The sequence below is a fragment of the Lampris incognitus genome, chromosome 17, assembly GCF_029633865.1.
Source record: "Lampris incognitus isolate fLamInc1 chromosome 17, fLamInc1.hap2, whole genome shotgun sequence".
NCBI lineage: Eukaryota > Metazoa > Chordata > Actinopteri > Lampriformes > Lampridae > Lampris > Lampris incognitus.
In genome coordinates this window covers 7,842,286-7,863,390 of record NC_079227.1, presented here as the reverse complement: position 1 = coordinate 7,863,390, position 21,105 = coordinate 7,842,286, and the positions used below count along the sequence as shown (strand labels likewise).

The 21,105-nt window shown below is 46.6% G+C and overlaps 2 protein-coding genes across 2 annotated transcripts in view; one reads left to right on the top strand and one right to left on the bottom strand.

Moving 5' to 3' along the window:
• pth3r (parathyroid hormone 3 receptor) overlaps window positions 1–3,145 on the bottom strand; it is a 29,130-nt gene extending 25,985 nt beyond the window's left edge. The window contains exon 1 of the mRNA XM_056297606.1: window positions 3,032–3,145. Within this exon, the coding sequence (XP_056153581.1) occupies window positions 3,032–3,097 (66 nt within the window). The 5' untranslated portion in view covers window positions 3,098–3,145. The remainder of the gene's footprint in view (window positions 1–3,031) is intronic.
• A 3,486-nt stretch (window positions 3,146–6,631) lies between these two features.
• On the top strand, window positions 6,632–11,939 carry LOC130127734 (translational activator of cytochrome c oxidase 1-like). Its single transcript, XM_056297456.1, has 6 exons — window positions 6,632–6,856; window positions 8,075–8,368; window positions 8,473–8,579; window positions 8,882–9,015; window positions 9,342–9,504; window positions 11,353–11,939. The coding sequence occupies exons 2-6, from the start codon at window positions 8,080–8,082 to the stop codon at window positions 11,560–11,562; spliced, it is 903 nt and encodes a 300-aa protein (XP_056153431.1). The 5' UTR covers window positions 6,632–6,856; window positions 8,075–8,079; the 3' UTR covers window positions 11,563–11,939.
• The last annotated feature ends 9,166 nt before the right edge of the window (window positions 11,940–21,105 follow it).

Genomic DNA, 21,105 nt, shown 5'->3' with positions numbered 1-21,105 from the left:
TGATCAAGATGTCGCTTTAGTATGGGGAACATATTCTAAGTAACAAAAACTTAATTTACAGTCATTTAACACTATGAACACTTGTAGTTTTGTGTGTTGTTATGTAAGAACAGACCCTATTCATTAAGTGTTAGTAAGGGAGAATAACTCTTCTTGTGGTACTACCACCTTATAAAGGCCATACTAAGCAAAGCATATTGAGATGGTACTACTAATAAGCAATACTTCTGAGGTTATAGAGGGAAAACTCATAGTTAATGGCTTACTGGTTGTATAATAAGGCCATGCAGAATAAGGCATTAATGAGTATGTAATAATGACCAATTAAGAGCCAATATGTTGCTAATTTGCATGCTAATAAGCACCTAATTAATGGTGACTACGTTCCCCATACTAAAGTGTTACCATAAATGTTTTTCTCATGAAGAAACCAGGACTCCCCCCCCCCCCATTAAACCATTAATGAACATCCAAACCTCTAAAATGAAACGATACGCTGGGCCTTCAAGTATGAACTCTTATTTCTGGACGCATTTAAGCTTAAACATTGTTCAACTACAAGCTCCATTTGACCTACAAGCTGTAAGCGGGGAGGCTTATTTACTGGTGCACCGCAACGTCAGCACCGGGATTTCACTCCTACCTAAAACGACCAAGGACGGTCAAAATGACGGCCGGTTTTTAAACTCTATATTCTGTCGAGATAAATACCCAACTGAGATATTAATGCACCGCACATGTTAGTATGTCTGTTAGGAAACGACTGACACCAAAATTAGCATTTTAACAACTTATAATGCTATTTTTAAACTATTTAAACTGCAGAGAGACATGGTCGAACTTGAACAGCAAAATTGACAAAGTGAAAATATTACAAAACGGAAAACACATATTGCTCATCTAATACATGCAACAAGGCCTATAAAACGTGAAATGTAAAAAAAGAACAGAAAATAAATATTGAAACAGCCCCAAACAACGACCGGAACTTCAAATCTACTAGAACGGCCGTGGGCGGTCATTTTGACCGCCACGGTTTTTAAACTCTATATTCTGTCGAGATAAATACCCAGTTGCGATGGCATATGTTAGTGTGTCTGTTAAGAAAGTATCTGACACCAATATTAACATTTTAACAACTTCCAATACTATTTTTTCAAACAATTTAAAATGGCCGCCGTCCAACGCCTGTAAACACTGCAACGCGTCGGTGGTGGTCATGGGGCGCCTGTACCCAGACATGTTGGACACAATCTCAAACCAAGTTTAGACCGTTTCCCTGCACTGGAGGACGCTGGTGTGTTTCTAGAACAAAGCGACGAACTTCACGAAGGAAATGACGCGACCAGCACACGTCACAAATACTGACACGACGCGCGCCATCACGCGCAAATCACGAGACGGTCGTTTTGACCGCTGGCGGTCGTTTTAGGTAGCGCTCATCATAACTCTGTTTTTATGTGCAGTTGATCTAAAACTCGTTTTAAATGCGGACATATTGTAGCGAATTCGGGGGGGGGGGGCAACGCAAACCACAGGAAGTGCCAAGGCCGGGACGCGAACCCGTATCGCCCGCACCGCAGGAGGCATCGCTAACCGCTTGACTAACGGGTCAGACCCGCCAGCAAGCGGCCAGCGTGTCTGCTTATCCGTGCACGTTACACTATGTAATTTTAGGAGAATTCAGGGTGCGGCAGGTCTGTACCCCCCCCTCCCCCCCCCCCACAGAATTATTAAACTTTGAAAAAATCCAAAACGGCCATAACGACCGTCTTGGTCGTTCTAGTTTGAAAATGCCTCTCGATGCCAGCGCGACACCGATGACGTCACGTCCCCCCCCCCCCTGCCATCGCCGTGCTCGAACGAGCCGGGTCTGTGTCAACACGTGCAGCGGGGCGCCTCCAACACGCGCCCGGGTTCGTGCGTCCTCGGGTTCGTGCGTCCGCCCTGAACTCTGCGGAACAAACAGGCCGCTCCCGGACCGGATTCCTCCTGCGTGTGTGAGGTTCAAGGTTAATCCCGGGAACATTAAATTTAAAAAACAAAAAAATTTTAAAAAAAGAAGAAGAAGAAGAAGAAGAGAAACGTCCAGCCGTAAATCTGGGGCCTACGTGCGTCACCGAGGGGGGGGGGAGGGGGGGGCGTCTCCTAAATCATCGGCCGGTATCGATTTTCCGCGATGTGCACTTTGTGTGTCGGACACCATGAACCGCGGTCAACCCGGGCAAACACGAGCCGGCGAGGGCACGCGCGCGCGTCCCACGTCACACGCGGTGTCCGCGGCGCCAGCGCGCGAGAGGGGCTCTCGAACGCGTCTCCGAATCGAGTCCACAACTGAAAAACCGAGATCGCTCGACACGAGTAAATGAAGGATTTGCAGATCACAGGACACCGGATCCTATAATCCAGTGCTTCTCAATCCAGTCCTCGAGGGACCCCCTAATCCTGCAGGTTTTCATTGTAACCCTGCATAGGCAGCTCCGCTTGTACTTACTCGACCAGTCATCTCACAGCACTTAATTATGCAAGGTGTGCAAACTCTGACATTCACTGCTGAATTACTACGCACAGGTTCCCATTCAGGGTTGCAAAGACGATCTGCAGGATCGGGGGTCCTCGAGGACCGGGTTGGGAAGCACTGGTCTAATCCACCCGTATGAAAATGGACTGTACGGTAAAACCGCTGACGATAGAAAACCACTCTGGTATTTTCTGTCTTGTTTTTTGTTTTTTCACGTCAGGTCATCGCTGAACCCGCATTACAGCGGTGATACTAAAGGGACACTTTGTCACATTGAACTTGTGTAACAACGCCACCAAAACACGGGGGGGGGAAACTAATTTTTTGTGTAGCACGTGTTAGTTGATATGATTTCAGTAGAATCCATTTTTTGTTTGGGTGAATTCATGCTAACCAACGTTCACTGTGAAGACAGAACCGTTGTTTCAGCCATCCAACCATCCAACCATCCAGTCACTAGACCCAGATGACCCGGGCACGAGGGGGGTGGGGGGGGGGGTGAACACTCACCAGTGCAGCGACTATCAGCAGACGGCCGAGCAGAACCAGAGTTTTCATTCCCGCGGGAGATAACATGGCTCCTGGTGACACCGCTCCCAGCTTTCCACGCAGCCCCTTCAAAGGTGCCCTCCTCCTCCTCCTCCTCCTCCTCCTCCTCGGGGAGTCGTGAAGGAGTTTGTTCTGCTCTGACCCGAGCTCCTGAGATCTCCCGTGTCGCCTCCTGTCTGCCTGGGCTGGGCTGGGCTGGGCTGGGCTGGCTGCAGACGGGACACCGGACGTCAGGGGAGGGGGAACTGTCTCAAACGAGGCTTGAAAAAATCCCTGCACTTTCAAGAGTTTGCTGAGGAAATCTGCAATTTGTTAATCAAGCATGGTCCAAATGGGAAGTGGTTTTTCAGTCCTCCTGGGGTTATTTCTGTCCCCCTCTGAGCAGAGGAGCTGCTGTGTGCTGTGCTGTGGTGATGTGATGTGTTGTGATGTGTTGTGATGTGATGTGATGTGTTGTGTTGGGTGTAACGTGTGCTGTGGGAGGGAGAGGGGGAAAAACTCCTCCTTCACCTCTTCTACAGATTGTGAGAGAGGAGCTGGCTCCCGTGGGATGCCCCATAAAGCAGCTCCTCGTTAGGTTCTGCTGGGCTGCCCCACTGGTCCCCGTCTTGGTTTTACTCTGAGACAGACTCGAGTTATCGTTCAGCTTCCCAGATGCAAGTATTAAGCAACCCTTTATTGTGGAGAGAGTACTTTTGGTTGTGTTGTTTATCGGCACTTTTGAATCGGGGTGGAGACTGCCAGTACAGTCTCGACCAAAGTACAGAAATCATCTGGAAGAATTATACAACATTAGATCGTCTTACTCTAAAACTTTGACACTAATAACGAGAAAATCGCCTGGAAAATTATGTATACGCATGCAGTACATCGAAAAAAGTGGAGTTTGTCGCCGCCTTGCGGTTGTTGTTGGAAGTTTAAAAAAAATTTTTTTTTACAAATTTTATTTATGAATTGCGAGATTAATCAACATCAATCAATCACCACCGATATATACAGACATACACGCCAGGGGGTTATGAGGTAAATAAAATATAAAATGAAAGAAAAGGGATTAAAAAATAAATAAAACAAAGAGAGGTTCAGCAGTTCAGACAGTTATGTAGTTTGCACACGTCAGGAGTTTTTAAGGCTTTGGGGTTTGTAGAGTGCTGAATAGTTTGTACATATTGTTGCATTTCATTTATATATATATATTTTTTTGAATAAAGGTTTTCTGTTAGAATTTGCAGCTGTTCGAACGTTACAACGAATGCATTGAGCAAAATCTCTCCGTAAAGTCACAGCACAAGGACACTTCCGAAGCAACTGTGTGGTCGTTTCACTAACAAGTCCACAGACAGTGTAGTTCACATCAATGTCACTTTTCACTGTTTTGCAAATCATGTTTTGTTGGAGAGCATCCATGGAGAAGTGTGAAACAGACATCTCGAGGTTTGTTTGTGATCGAGTAACTTGAAGACGAGGTCCAAACTTTTCCCCAGCGGATATTGGGGGCAAATCTTCCCCAGTAATGGATAACATGTGGAGCAGTGACAATGTCTCTCAGAAAGAGGGATGTGATCCTTCTGTTGAAGGCTGGATAAAAAGCACGTTCTCTCTGAAATTGTGTCATTTAAAGTTGACTGACAAGGGGGAAGAAGCGGTTCAGTGTCACCCTTAATCAACATGACCACACCTTGCTGTTTGCTGTTGTAATGGAGGCCATTCCTAAAAATGCTGCAAGCATCGTCACAGCCGGAAACCCGATTTGTTCTAGGCATGTCGTGCTACGCATGTGCCATGTCGTGCTAGGCATGTGCCATGTCGTGCTAGGCGTGTGCCATGTCGTTCTACGCATGTGCCATGTCGTGCTAGGCATGTGTCATGTCGTTCTACGCATGTGCCATGTCGTGCTAGGCGTGTGCCATGTCGTGCTAGGCGTGTGCCATGTCGTGCTAGGCGTGTGCCATGTCGTGCTAGGCATGTGCCATGTCGTGCTACGCATGTGCCATGTCGTGCTAGGCGTGTGCCATGTCGTGCTACGCATGTGCCATGTCGTGCTAGGCGTGTGCCATGTCGTTCTACGCATGTGCCATGTCGTGGTAGGCATGTGCCATGTCGTGCTAGGCGTGTGCCATGTCGTGCTACGCATGTGCCATGTCGTGCTAGGCGTGTGCCATGTCGTGCTACGCATGTGCCATGTCGTGCTAGGCGTGTGCCATGTCGTGCTAGGCATGTGCCATGTCGTGCTACGCATGTGCCATGTCGTGCTAGGCGTGTGCCATGTCGTGCTACGCATGTGCCATGTCGTGCTAGGCGTGTGCCATGTCGTTCTACGCATGTGCCATGTCGTGGTAGGCATGTGCCATGTCGTGCTAGGCGTGTGCCATGTCGTGCTACGCATGTGCCATGTCGTGCTAGGCATGTGCCATGTCATTCTACGCATGTGCCATGTCGTGCTAGGCATGTGCCATGTCGTTCTACGCATGTGGCATATTATTATTTCTGGCTCGCGCAGGCGCGAGTCGGCGCGTGGTTAAGGTTGGCGTTAGGTGGAGGTTGAGGTGGTAAATTTTCCCCTTCACAAATCCAAGGTGATGGGCTCCACGCCCAATAATCTCTTATTTCCAGCGGTGTAAAAACCCAGTCCAGAAAGTAAAAAATCCTAACCGTGTCTTTACTCCATCCACGTATTAAACCAGCTGATTTGGGAAACTAGTCAGCGCAATCTGATGGTTTAGCATATGGGTGGAGTAAAGACACGGTTAGGTGTTTTTACTTTCTGGACCGGGTTTTTACACATCTGCTTATTTCACAGTGATCTGATATTATTTTTCAAGTCCCTCACCAAAATAACTTCTGACCAACAGGCGGTGAAAACATCGCTCATCTTAGAATAAATATTAAACACCTTAGATAAATGAACTAATCAATTTCTGTTTCTTCTTTTCTTAGAAGACTCCTACCAAAGTGGCTCTTAGTATCATCATCTCATCATCGACCTCATACGTTTATTTTTGCGTCAACCTTTCCTTGTTTATTGTATTTCATTCCTTTTATTTTCTCTGTTTCGCATCGTTTCACATTTAGACCATAATTATTACTCTTTACGTTTTGACCCTCCCCTGTACTGAAACTCTGACATTGTATCGTTGCAATGTAAAAAAAAAACAATTGTACGTGATTAAATAAATAAATTTTAAAAAGTTGGGGGGGGGGGTTGAGGTCGCAATTAGAACAAACGGAGTTTCCGGTATGGATCGGGTAGTGACGCGTTATTATGGATCCCTGGTAGCGCTGGGTCCGCCTCTGATTAGCTAACCTTAACCCTAAACCCCGCCCTAACCCTAACCTTAACCAATCCAACCAACGGGAGGCAACGAGTACTGGCCAATCAGAGGCGACGAGTACTGGCCAATCAGAGGCGACGAGTACTGGCCAATCAGAGGCGACGAGTACTGGCCAATCAGAGGCAGAGTGCCAAGAAAAGCGGTGGGCTCCACAATAACGCGCTAGTTGACGAGCGTTGCCGGGGCTTTTATTTTGGAAGACGCGTTCGACGTTCTCGATACCCGGAAGTGTCGGACTCGCAAGGGCAGCCAGCGGCGTGCCGGGGGTCTGTTTACCCAGAAGATCAGACGTCTCGCCACAGAAACCGCTCGTCTCCCCTCTCCGTCTTCGCCCACGGATGAATGAACGAATGTTCTGGAAATACATTCGTCTGTAGAGCCACACGTCGACTCAGCGGACACAGCTTGAATGTCATGGTTGTTCCCCGAGCGGTGGCTCAATAGCAGTGGCCAGGTAGGCTAAGCTAACCTTGCTGGCTGAACTGATACTCCAGTACAGGTGCTGTAGTAAAGTGGATGAATGCGTTTGAAACAACGTTAATTCACACGTCGGCTCAACCTGAGTGGTGGGTGAATAACAGTGGTCAGTTAGGCTAAGCTAACCTTAGTGACTTAGTGGTGGGTGAATAACAGTGGTCAGTTAGGCTAAGCTAACCTTAGTGACTTAGTGGTGGGTGAATAACAGTGGTCAGTTAGGCTAAGCTAACCTTAGTGACCTAATGGTGGGTGAATAACAGTGGTCGGTTAGGCTAAGCTAACCTTAGTGACTTAGTGGTGGGTGAATAACAGTGGTCGGTTAGGCTAAGCTAACCTTAGTGACTTAGTGGTGGGTGAATAACAGTGGTCGGTTAGGCTAAGCTAACCTTAGTGACTTAGTGGTGGGTGAATAACAGTGGTCAGTTAGGCTAAGCTAACCTTAGTGACTTAGTGGTGGGTGAATAACAGTGGTCAGTTAGGCTAAGCTAACCTTAGTGACTTAGTGGTGGGTGAATAACAGTGGTCAGTTAGGCTAAGCTAACCTTAGTGACCTAATGGTGGGTGAATAACAGTGGTCGGTTAGGCTAAGCTAACCTTAGTGACTTAGTGGTGGGTGAATAACAGTGGTCAGTTAGGCTAAGCTAACCTTAGTGACTTAGTGGTGGGTGAATAACAGTGGTCAGTTAGGCTAAGCTAACCTTAGTGACTTAGTGGTGGGTGAATAACAGTGGTCAGTTAGGCTAAGCTAACCTTAGTGACTTAGTGGTGGGTGAATAACAGTGGTCGGTTAGGCTAAGCTAACCTTAGTGACTTAGTGGTGGGTGAATAACAGTGGTCGGTTAGGCTAAGCTAACCTTAGTGACTTAGTGGTGGTTGAATAACAGTGGTCAGTTCGGCTAAGCTAACCTTAGTGACTTAGTGGTGGGTGAATAGCAGTGGTCAGTTAGGCTAAGCTAACCTTAGTGACTTAGTGGTGGGTGAATAACAGCGGTCAGTTAGGCTAAGCTAACCTTAGTGACTTAGTACTTGGATTTGTGCACTACAAGCACTGTGGCGTTAAAGTACAAGTGTGCTACTTGTCATTCCTGGTGTTCGTTTGCAGAGGCTAAAATAGGACTGGCATTTTGCACCCTGTTGCTGCACGTGCAGCGCCAAACAACTGTCAGTGGAGTGATTTTGATTTTCTTCCCCTCAGGGGCGATGGCAGCGGGAGTGTTGCTCCGGGGTCTGCTAAACCTCTGCCCCCGGAGAGCTGCCTTAACCTCTTCCTCTCTTACCCGCCCAGTCTGTCTGATGCACTCCAGCCTGCAACCTTTATACCCTAACCCGACGTGGGGTACCCTCCCTGTCAGGTCACTGCAGCTGTGCACCCACCTATGTGCGGGTCACAACAAGTGGTCAAAGGTCAAACACGTAAAAGGACCCAAAGATGCGGCCCGGTCTATTATGTTTGCCAAGTTTGCGATGATGATCCGGATCGCCGTGAAAGGTAAGGGGAATTTGAAACCATAACAAGAAGAATAAGAAACACAGTGGAATCAGCTGTTCTGTGGGTGTACATTTAATTCAAGCAACTTTGCCTTTGGCTCTCAGAGGGCGGTTCCAATCCAGAGTTCAACGTAGCCTTGGCCAATATAGTGGAACAGTGCCGAAACAAGAACATGCCCAAAGCATCCATAGAGGCAGCAATAAGGGGAGCGGTGAGTAGATGACATACTGAACTGTCTTCTTCACAGACACACAGGAAAATGCCAGACTGATACACTTCGCCAGCACACACACACACTGAAAAACAAGTAAATACATTTCAGACACATTTGTGGCCACATTGAGATATTCAATATGTGTGTGTGTGGGGGGGGCACATGAGGGAGAGAGAGGTTGAGTGAATGTGTATGAGAAAGAATGACAAGCAAGAATGAATGTGTGTGCATCTTACCGATTGTGGGAATGTATCTTTGTGTGTCTCTCAGCTTGTTTATTTGTGTGTGTGTGTGTGCAGGAGAAAGCCAAAACAGGAATTCAGCAGACCTATGAGGCTCGGGGTCCTGGGGGCTGTGTGTTGATCATCGAGGTTCTATCAGACAGCACAAATCGCAGCCACCAGGAAATCAGGCGCCTGCTCAACAAGAACGGGTGAGGAGAGCCTGGAGGAAGACCTTTTCGGGGTGGGGTGTGCGCTGAACTGTGTGTGTTATACATGAAACCATTCACATCAGGATTAAATAGAAGATACTGGGTTTGTTTTTACCGCCAGCAAGTGGCAGGTAGGTGGGGTTAATTTTTCAGTTATTTGGTTGAAACTTGAAGAATTCTCTGGAGTCTCATTCCCTCTGTAGCAAACCCAACGTACAACAATCCTAGCCTGGTGGATAACTTGACCCACCTCTTACTTGTCTGTATAACTCCGCCATCATCTTCTGCCCCATCTCACAGAGTTGTAATTCTGTGCTTGTCCATAGGGGGGCGCTGGCAGATGGTGCCCGTCATAATTTCAGCAGGAAGGGAGTGGTGGTGGTATATGGTGGGGACATCTCCATGGAGCGTGCGGTGGAGCTGGCTATTGAGTCTGGGGCTGAGGATGTCAAGGAGGATGAGGACGAGGAGGGGAATCCAGTCTTGCAGGTTTAAAGACAAAACAAATGTTGGGTATTTGCATGTAAATCTTCAGGATTGGAACCTTATAAACGAACAAGCATCCTTCTTCATGCTTGACCATCACTGGTGAATTTGAGATACCAGCTGATCCTTGAACATCCAAATCATGAGCACTTCTGGTAGTGCTACATTTTAATGCAATGCTGATGGACAGGCTGACGGACGAGATCAGGCAGGAGTCTCCATGGACTATGATGTTTGCGGATGACATTATGATTTGTAGCGAGAGTAGGGAGCAGGTTGAGGAGAGCCTGGAGAGGTGGAGGTATGCACTGGAGAGAAGAGGAATGAAAGTCAGTAGGAGCAAGATGGAAGACATATGCGTGAATGAGAGGGAGGACAGTGGAATGGTCAGGATGCAAGGAGTGGAGGTGATGAAGGCGTACGAGTTTAAATACTTGGGGTCAACTGTTCAAAGTAACGGGGAGTGCAGGAGAGAGGTGAGGAAGAGAGTGCAGGCAGGGTGGAGTGGGTGGAGAAGAGTGTCAGGAGTGATTTGCGACAGAAGGGTCCCAGCAAGAGTTAAAGGGAAGGTTTACAAGATGGTAGTGAGACCAGCTATGTTGTATGGTTTGGAGACAGTGGCACTGATGAAAAGACAGGAGGAGGAGCTGGAGGTGGCAGAGTTGAAGATGCTAAGATTTTCACTGAGAGTGATGAAGAAAGACAGGATTAGGAACCAGTATATTAGAGGGACCGCTCAGGTTGGACGGTTTGGAGACAAAGCAAGAGAGGCAAGATTGAGATGGTTTGGACATGTGTGGAGGAGAGATGCTGGGTATATTGGGAGAAGGATGCTGAATATGGAGCTGCCAGGGAAGAGGAGAAGAGGGAGGCCAAAGAGGAGGTTTATGGATGTGGTGAGAGAGGAAGATGCAGAGGACAGGAAGACATGGAAACGGATGATCTGCTGTGGCGACCCCTAACGGGAGCAGCCAAAAGTCGCAGTAGTAGTAGTAGTAGTACATTGTAATGGTTGAAATTAATAATGAAATATTATATGGCGTTCGACCCCTTGCTACTCCAGGGGTGTGGCACTGCCAGGCTGACTCCTTAACCCAGCAGGGGCGAGAAAAAGGCTGCATTTAAATTTGCACTTAAAAACCACCTCAGTTGTGCCCTCTCTCAAACTTGACACACGTTGGATGGTTTCATATAGCGTGAATACAAACACCACATGGCAGACACCTTTTTCAGTTCCGATTTGGGCAACTTTTCATATGATATGCAGCCTCGACGTGAGTCCGGATGGTAAAATGGAGATTCATGCGGATTCTGTCTCTCTCCCGTCAGTCCACCAGTGTTTGAATAGATTGGCCAAGCTCACTCACGAGACAACTGTGGTGTTTTATTTGTACACCTGTCTTGTCTCAGGGTGGATTTGAATGATGATTTATGTAAATAAGCAGGATATAACTTAGGCCATTGCCAATAATCTGAAGTGGTCAACAAACCCACACAACAGACTCGGTGAACAGATCTCCGTAGGCATCAGATTATTTGTTACATGTTGGAAAAGGAGTAGGAGGAAGTGTACACCTATTTTATCCTACCCCTTCTCCACCTACTCAGGTTAATTCATCTACTGTACATTTCAAACTCAGTTCAAATATGAGTCACTTTCAAAAATGTACAGCGAGACAAAAATAACAGATTTGAGCAAAATAAATTGGTATTAAGGACCGCGGTGTAGATGTAGTCACAGAAATGGCATTCGTTTGGAAGATTTATAAATTGTACAATATAAAAATCAAACCTGTTGGATCCTTAGCACCCTGGCAGTTTTAGTAACCGTCTCCTTCTCCCTGTTTTCAGTTCATCTGCGAGATCACAGATCTGAGGAAGGTGCAGAACTCCCTGGAAGGCTTTGGCATGCGGGTCGTATCTGCCAGCTTGGAGTATGTCGCCCAGAACATGGCGTCTCTCGACCAGAACCAGCTGGAGGAAGCCTCAAACCTGATCGAAGTCCTGAACGACTGGGCCGACGTCGTCCGAGTCTGGGACAACATCCAGGCCCAGGCCTGAAGACTCTGTACTGTGGAAAGTTACAACCAGTACTTTTCATTTAAAAATATGATGAACCATGAAAGAAGCTGCTCGCTGCTGTGTGATGTAGTAAAAGACCGTTTGACGGTCCACCTTTAACACCAGCCATGCTGGTCCAACAACAGCCCCAGCTCTCAAACAAGAAACAAAGAAAGACAGAGTTAGGATCCACAATTATGAGCTTAATTTGGATCTTCCCTGTCTGTAGATTTGTTTATTGAAGGCTGTTCATCCAGAAACTGCTGCGGAGACACGGGTGGTGAAAAGATTATGTTCGATTTGAGGGAATTTAACCTGACTGAATGTTTAAGTCGCGTTTCTGAGACGTGTCATGTACCATTAAAATTGTATTTAATTTTTCCACTACAGGATTTCTTTCCATAGACTCTGGCAAAATATTACTGCTCTAGAGTACAACAGGTATTTGATGGCAGTTTGAAGAGGACTAAACACATTTTTTGTGTCCAAGCTTCGCTTCGATAAGTCTTATCATAACCACAAAAAAAGCACGAGACAGTAAATACAATTAACATAAACAATAAAATATCATTCATAATCTACACACAATATTCAATGAAAAAGTTACAATTCATTAAACATAGAAAACCCATTACCTTTACATAAGCATTGAGACCCTTTACTCAGTACCCTGTTGAAGCACCCTTGGCAGGGATTACAGCCCCAAGTTTTCTTGGCTATAGTAATAATAGCTTTATTTATATGGCACTCTTCTAAAACAATGTTAACAAAGTGCTTTACAAAGAAATAAAACCAGACAAGGCAAAAGTAAGACCAAAAGGCCTAAAATGAGAAAGAACAGAGGGATCAAGATGGCTCTTTTTGATGAGGGGCTGTACTACAGCATGTTTGAAGGCAGCAGGGACATAGCCTGAGAGAAGAGAGGTGTTTATCACATTTACAATACAATACCCAACAGTGGTAAAAACATCCTTTAACAGTCTGGGTGGACTACTGTCAAGGGGGCAATCTGAAGGCCTCAGATGGTTAACTACCTCAGATATAAAGGAGGGGGACACGGGCTCAAACTGCTCCAACACAGCCGGGCACATAGAATAAATAGTGGGATCTGAAGCCGAAGAGGATGGTGAGGCCCTAACAGCAGAGATCTTATCTGTAAAAACTTGGAAGAAATTCTTCAGAGAGCGTGGGGCGTTGGCACGATGCAAGGACCCTCACGTGGATTTATAAGAGAGTTAACAGTATTAAAAAGAACCTGAGGCCTAGGACAATCGTTGGACACGAGGTTCGATAGAAACTGTGTTTTTGCAGATTTACCGGCTCTCTGGTACTCTGATAAGCAGTCTCTTAGAACTCCTAAGGAGACGTGAAGTTTGTCTTTCTTCCACTTTCTCTCAGCACGTCTACATGTGCGTCTAAGAGCGCGGGTGGTGTCATCGAGCCATGGCTCCGTCACTGGTCTAGGGCGTTTGGTTCTAACAGGAGCAACCAAGTCCAGTATGTCAGTGCCGGTAGAGCTAAAAAGAGTGGTAATGTCATCAGCACTGAGATTACAAGAGTCATCCAGGGTGTGAAGCACAGAATCTTTAAAAGCAACAGAAAACTGAGACGCCGTCAAAGGGTTAATTGTGCGCAGGGAGCGTGCCGGGGGGGGGGGAGATCTAACCTGGGTTCAAGGCAGCGTCACAGTAAATAACACAGGCAAATGGTCCGACATACGTGTATCACGTATTTCAGTGATGCATACACTTAAACCAAAGGCCAACACAAGGTCCAGTGTGTGACCCTTCTCATGGGTCGGACCAGTCACCAATTGACCTTTCGCAAAGCCCCGCCCCCCTTGGTTACTGTTGCTATGCCCGTCAAGCATTTCAGAACTGTCCAGGAAGTAGCCGGAAAACACCAAAACATGAAGGAAGAAATCAGCGCATTGTGTGGGTAAAAGTAACAGTAATAGTACGTTAGCTGTGTTAGCTATCAATAATAGCTAGTAGCTAGCTTAGCTTGGAGCAGACAGATATTTTTGTTGATTTTGGGATGGATTAAGCTGGCTGTGGGTTCTGCTATACTGCCAAATCTATTGCCCACATTGCGCTTCTTGCGTTCTGGGTTTGGGGAAGGGAAAGAAAATTACACCCCCCTCCAAACTTTCCAGATATCTAGTATGGGATCTGCAGATCCCATAGGCACACCGGTTCCGCATTTTGCTGTGTTTGAAAGCTTGACGGACCGTTGCTAAGGTAGGATTGGGTAAGCACCGTTCTGGGGCGGGACTTTGCGAAAGGTCAATCGAGTGAGACTAAAAGAGTCAATAAGATTCAAAAAGTCTTTGACCAGAGGTCTGGATTCACAACAGGCATGGATATTAAAATCGCCGACGATTAAGAAACTCGTAGTTCACTATCGTCCCTGCCACAAAGTCTGTGAATTCCCGAATGAAGTCCTTATCAAACCTTCCACCTCTGATGAAGCAACCCGAGTTGCGAAACGTTAGGCGTTTTAACTTTGCTGCGTTTTAATCTTGCTCCTTGGCTTTTACCTTTTCCTTTAAACGTTGCGTTTTGCTTCTTTTATCGGATCGTTGGCTTTTAAATCATCTTAATAAAGTTAGTTTTTGGACGACGGTGGAGGGTTCCTCCTCTCAGCCGCTCACCCAGAAACATCAAGGCCAATTTCCTAACCACCTGGAGAGTCTGAGTGTTATCCACAGAGAGAAAAAACGGACGCAACAGACGAGACCCGAGAAGGCCGGGGATCCCTGCAGCCGAACCCAAGAAGGCGACCAGGACACCAGGCCGAGGCATACTGAGGTAGGAGCCTAACACCCGTCTAATTCCTTCTTTATTCCAGGAGCAGAACTACCCACTGAAGTTAACAGGTATGAATGGACAGCCAACACACACAAACAAATTCAATCCACAACCACTCATGTCACTCACCACACATCCAGCATACAGAACACGACACACACACACAATCACCTCACATACAGACCAGGCATCCTCAGACACACACACAATCTCTGCAACCACCCACCTATACACTTACTGAACCACCCACCGCAGAAACTAGACACAATAGCAAACAGTATTTCAAGTTTATACAGGCCACACATCACAAACACATCGTTGATGGAGCCATAGCTACAAAAACATGCCCCCCTGGTATGATGAGACAATTCACAGACTAACTGACTCCATCAAACCAGCAGCCCCCACACAGCACACACGCAATAGAGTCGTGGACAACACAACCACCTGGATAGAAAACAATATGACCATATTACAAGAACGCTACTCGGCCACTATTGCATCCCTCACCGACACACCCAGAGATCCCCTAGCCCTGCACATTGCTATTGGTTGGGCTAGGAAGAGATATGGCCATAAGCTAAAACAAGAAACCATTCACACAGTAGAACAGATATTAGACATTCATCAACACAATCATACACCAGCCGCTTCACAACCCTCCCCTCTTCCTCCTGCCCATCCCACACTCACCAACAACAAACAACCTCTGCCACCTCTCCAAGAGGGAAAAGAAGAAGACTTTCCACCCCTACCGACGGCAAAAGCCCCATATAAACTTTCACTATACTTACACTACCGTTCAAAAGTTTGGGATCACCCAAACAATTTCGTGTTTTCCATGAAAAGTCACACTTATTCACCACCATATGTTGTGAAATGAATAGAAAATAGAGTCAAGACATTGACAAGGTTAGAAATAATGATTTGTATTTGAAATAAGATTTTTTTTACATCAAACTTTGCTTTCGTCAAAGAATCCTCCATTTGCAGCAATTACAGCATTGCAGACCTTTGGCATTCTAGCTGTTAATTTGTTGAGGTAATCTGGAGAACTTGCACCCCACGCTTCCAGAAGCAGCTCCCACAAGTTGGATTGGTTGGATGGGCACTTCTTTGAGCAGATTGAGTTTCTGGAGCATCACATTTGTGGGGTCAATTAAACGCTCAAAATGGCCAGAAAAAGAGAACTTTCATCTGAAACTCGACAGTCTATTCTTGTTCTTAGAAATGAAGGCTATTCCATGCGAGAAATTGCTAAGAAATTGAAGATTTCCTACACCGGTGTGTACTACTCCCTTCAGAGGACATCACAAACAGGCTCTAACAGGTACTATTTAATGAAGATGCCAGTTGGGGACCTGTGAGGCGTCTGTTTCTCAAACTAGAGACTCTAATGTACTTATCTTCTTGCTCAGTTGTGCAACGCGGCCTCCCACTTCTTTTTCTACTCTGGTTAGAGCCTGTTTGTGCTGTCCTCTGAAGGGAGTAGTACACACCGGTGTAGGAAATCTTCAATTTCTTAGCAATTTCTCGCATGGAATAGCCTTCATTTCTAAGAACAAGAATAGACTGTCGAGTTTCAGATGAAAGTTCTCTTTTTCTGGCCATTTTGAGCGTTTAATTGACCCCACAAATGTGATGCTCCAGAAACTCAATCTGCTCAAAGAAGTGCCCATCCAACCAATCCAACTTGTGGGAGCTGCTTCTGGAAGCGTGGGGTGCAATTTCTCCAGATTACCTCAACAAATTAACAGCTAGAATGCCAAAGGTCTGCAATGCTGTAATTGCTGCAAATGGAGGATTCTTTGACGAAAGCAAAGTTTGATGTAAAAAAAAATCTTATTTCAAATACAAATCATTATTTCTAACCTTGTCAATGTCTTGACTCTATTTTCTATTCATTTCACAACATATGGTGGTGAATAAGTGTGACTTTTCATGGAAAACACAAAATTGTTTGGGTGATCCCAAACTTTTGAACGGTAGTGTAGGTCCACGCAGCTCCCTCTCTGAAGAAATCGCCCACTCCAGATCGATAGTCCCAATAAACCAACACTCACCACTCACACAGACGATGGCAACCTGCCAAACAGCAGACCAGCCAAAGAAGTCTGTCTTTAAGACTCCACCCATCCCAGCACCACGACGGAGGGTACCTGTCTGCCAGCCTAAGTCTTCCCCCATGCCAACCCATAGCAATAAGCAAATCAAGACAGGCTGTCCTGTGGTGGGACGGCCCGGCCGCTTAGTGCGGGAGACCATATCGTCTCAAGCTGCCGACACTGAGGAGCCTACTATCCAAACTAGGCCCTCAGCCACCCAAGTGCAGGGTAAAGCTCAACCAAGGCCTTACGCGACCTATTCCCAAATTACCACGGAGAAAATTAATAAACAAAAAGTTTCTCAACCCAGAATCTCAACCTCTGATTCCACACCGCAGCAACCTGCAGGTGCCCCAGAAAAACAGGATCCCCCAGTCCCCCCCTCCCCTCTAGAGGCCTCAGCTCCTCTGCCCCAGAGAACCAAATTACGCCTACCTAATAAATCTCCACAGAACGTACAGGAACCTTCAGCTGATCTCTTAAACTCACAGCTCTCTCCAGTCCCTCCGCTCATCACAAAACCTATAGCACCTCAAACAACCCCAACAACCGCCACCCAACCCCGTGGCAGACCATTAAAACCGCCGACTGCCATGCGGGAGATTGAGGTTCAAATCCAAACACCACCTCAGATACCACCACCACACAGTACCCCAGATTTTGAGACAGTCACCTTGAACATGTCTACTAGCAGCTCTAATGTAGTTGTGATGACTGAAGATTCAATTTTACCCCTCTGTTTATCCCCTACAGATTGCCCCGGCAAACGGACCGACTTGGTTGGGCAGCAGACCTCTCCCAGCCATCTCCAAAAAAATACAGGGTGAGGGTGAAACCACCACGATGAGCGGGACTCAGAAGGTCGATATGGCTGCAAAAAGAGCCCAATCTGAACCCTCTACCCAACAAGATGGTGGGGCCTTGCTGCCTGACCACCCCGGTCCAGTAGCCGGGACATCTGAAATAGACAACCAACTTCCCACACACCCTTCATCCCCTACCAGACTATCTCCGCGGGTACAAGATACACCCCCCCCTCCAGACTCAGTTTAAACCTACCTACCACTTAGCAAGACCACACCGTAAGCTACAAGACTGGCACTTTAAACCCCGGAAACCTGTCATTATTCTAGGCGACTCGAACATCAATAGGATCCCCCCCCTCGCCACAATCCCAAAATACAACTCGACAGTTATCCAGGAGCCAACATGTACCGTTTCCTTAAAATATGTGAAAAGACACCGGTTAACTCATCCACCAAGATTGTAGTATTTTCAGCTGGACTCAATAACAAGGACCAGGACGCAAAACAAACCTCGATAAAGCAGCTCAGAGCACTTGACAGACAGGCCAAATTCACCTTCCCAAATGCTGACATTTACTCTCCGATTATGAATTACTCCTCACGCCTCACACCAACCCAACAGGACAATCTGAAACTCATTAATAAGACCATAGCCACACACTTCCCCTTCCTGGCAGATGTCCCACACGGCACCTTCACCACGGAAACAGACAACATCCACTGGACAGCCTCCATAGCCTCCACAGCATCTTCAGATACTGGCGCAAGCAATTAAATTTACTCTCGGTCTGAAACCGAACCCAGCACAGGACAAATACACCCCAGTACCACAACCAGACACACACCAGAATCAGGACCTGGGCTGGAATTCAGAATCACACATCTGTATAATCTGGCAACACTGTTCACTCCCACTATACCACAGCGCCATCTCCTGGAGAGGGGGCACACTTTCGTCCCACGCCCCACCAACTTGATCTTTTAATAAAAATTCCCCTTTTATCATGCATTAATTTTCTTATCTATTTATTTGTTTGTCTATTTATTTAACTACTCATCTGTCTATCTATCCTTCCCTTTTGATCTACTCCTTTTATGCCTGGAGGGCCACCCTGTACCCTAATTTACTCTTTTCACTATGCTATGAATGATATTATGAATGTGGGATGTCTTATGGCATGTTTTTAAAATTTCTTTTACTAACCCTTGGTTTTATGCATTTGGTTGTTATTTTGATTGTTTTATGTGTTGCACTTGTTTTTAAGCACTTACTGACATGAGCACTTACCTGCCATCCTGACCCCTCTGTTTTATAATTATTTATAGATTTTATAAATGTAAATGTATGGCTGTGCGGGTGTGCATATATATATATATATATATATATATATATATATGTGTGTGTGTGTGTGTGTGTTTTACATATATACACATATGCATATATAAACATAAATATAGAGACAGCAGTTTGTGTGCATGTTTGTTTGTCCCCATCCAGGGCGGCCCTCCTTACGGGAGGCCTGAGCAACCCAGACCGAGGTGGATCCCAAGACCCATAAGATAAAAACAAATGGTGGGGGGACTGGGGTGCCCACAGCGGGACTCTAGCCCCGGTCTCCCGTGGCTGGGCCTAGCTGACTGAGCTAGACAGTCCTGCCATATGATGGACACAACCACCATTCCAACTCAACCATCTTTACCCATTGGGGGGACTAGTTCTAACGTGTCTTATTAGTAGTTTACAGTCGTCACCCTCCCCGTGCTTTGTTATTCCCGCGCTCCGAAGAGACTTCTGAGGATCTGCACACTTCCGGATCCCACCGCTGCCACCAATGAAACCGGTTATTTTCTTGCCCGTTGCGGGATTCGATACGGGGTGTACTGCACCACAAGGCGACATCACTAACCGCTCGGCTAGCCAGGGACTAACGTGTCTTATCAGTAGTTTACACTGATTATGGAATCCCCAACTATTAATGTGGCTGGGGGGAAAGGGGGACAAGGTCAAGGAGATGTAGACTGTGGGTGTACACGACCCCCACTGTGTGTTGAAATCGCCGACCGGGGATGTGGGGTCCGAGCAAGCAAGTGTTGTGATGAGGCAGCAACGTCGGTGTTATGTTTAATAACTTGCGGACCGCGACCTGACTTTGAACACTCCCAACTTTTTTGTGCGCTGCTCATCCCCAATTCCACCACTCTCTTCGCGTCTTTTGCAACCCAAAGCTATTTTCGGCAGACTGTCGTAAAACTGCCGCGCTTACTGCGACGACTACAGCCACGACTGGCGTGGCTCATACACATCCCCCCCAGCCCAGTGGCGGATCTAGAGATTTTTTCCTGGGGTGGCAAGACTGTGTCCCAGAGGTGGCAGCTGCCACCCCTGTTGCCACCCTGTAGATCCGCGCCTGCCCCAGCCCCTACCCCATAAAAAAAAACCCCACAGAATCAACACAGTGCTTCTTGTACTCAAACTTGACTGCCAGTTACTAGCATTGCCATGTGGATTAGTCTGCCACGTGACAGACTATGCTCTGAACAACTTTTTGGTTGACTTAGCCACAAACTAGAAACAAGCCACACGCAGCCCCGGCGCTACAGAATCGGAGGCTTCAGTGCAGGCGCCGATGATCGAATAAAATCCACCAAGGGATCGTTAAGTTGTTATTAAAGTTAAAAGTGAAAGTGAAAAGGTTAAAAGCAAGCAGAGCAACAGACAAGCAAACCTCCAGCCGGGAACCGATGGCTTGGCACACCTGGATTTGAGAATCTTCTCTCATTCTTCTCTGCAGAACCTCTCAAGCTCTGTTGGGTCGGATGGAAAGCATCGCTGGGCCGCTACTTTCAGGACTCTCCAGAGATGTTCATCCGGTTAAAGTCCGGGCTCTGGCTGGGCCACTCGTCCACAGACTTGTCCTGAATCCACCCCTGAGTTGTCCTGGCTGTGCGCTTAGAGTCGTCGTGTTGGAAGGTAAACCTTCACCCCACTCTGAGGTCCTGAGCACTTTTGAGCAGGTTATCATCAAGGATCTCTCTGTAATTTGTTCTGTTCATCATCCCAACAAGGCTCCCAGTCCCTGCTGCTGAAAAACATCCCCACAGCATGATGCTGCCACCGCTGTGCTTCGTTGTAGGGATGGTATTGGCCAGCTGATGAGTGGTGCCTGGTTTCCTCCGGATATAATGCCTGGTATTCTGGGCAGAGAGTTCAATCTTGGTTTCATCAGACCATAGAATCTTGTTTCTCATGGCCCAAGAGTTCTTCAGGTGCCTTTTGGCAAACTCCAAGCGAACAGTCATGCTCCTTCTAATGAAGAGTGGCGTCCATATGGCCACTCTGCCATAATGTCCTCATTGGTGGAGTCCTGCTGAGGCAGTTGTCCTACTGGCAGGTTCTCAATTCTCCACAGAGGACCTCTTGAGTTCAGACAGAGTGACCATCAGGTCTGTAGACCAACGGAGGTCTACGGACAATTCCTTTGACCTCATGGCTTGTTTTTTTTGCTCTGATGTGCACGGTCAACTGTGGGGCCTTATAGACAGATGTCTGTCTATACAATCATGTCAAAACAGTTGGCCACAGGTGCACTTTAATCAAGTTGTAGAAACATCTCAAGGATGATCAATGGAAATAAGATTCACCTGAGCTCAGGTTCTAGTGTCATAGCAAAGGATTTGAATGCTTATGCAGATGGGAGTTTCTTTTTTAAATTTTTGATACATTTATTGAAAAAAATACAAAAAACTGCTTTTGCTTCATCAACATGGAGTATTGTGTGTAGATTGATGGAGAAAAAAAAGAATTTAATTCATTTAATAGTA

Coding starts and splice junctions, on each gene's coding strand:
- LOC130127734 (XM_056297456.1), top strand. CDS start 8,080: ATGGCAGCGGGAGTGTTGCTCCGGGGTCTGCTAAACCTCTGCCCCCGG. Junction 8,580..8,881: donor AGGCAGCAATAAGGGGAGCG/GTGAGTAGATGA, acceptor GTGTGTGTGCAG/GAGAAAGCCAAAACAGGAAT. Junction 9,505..11,352: donor AGGGGAATCCAGTCTTGCAG/GTTTAAAGACAA, acceptor CCCTGTTTTCAG/TTCATCTGCGAGATCACAGA.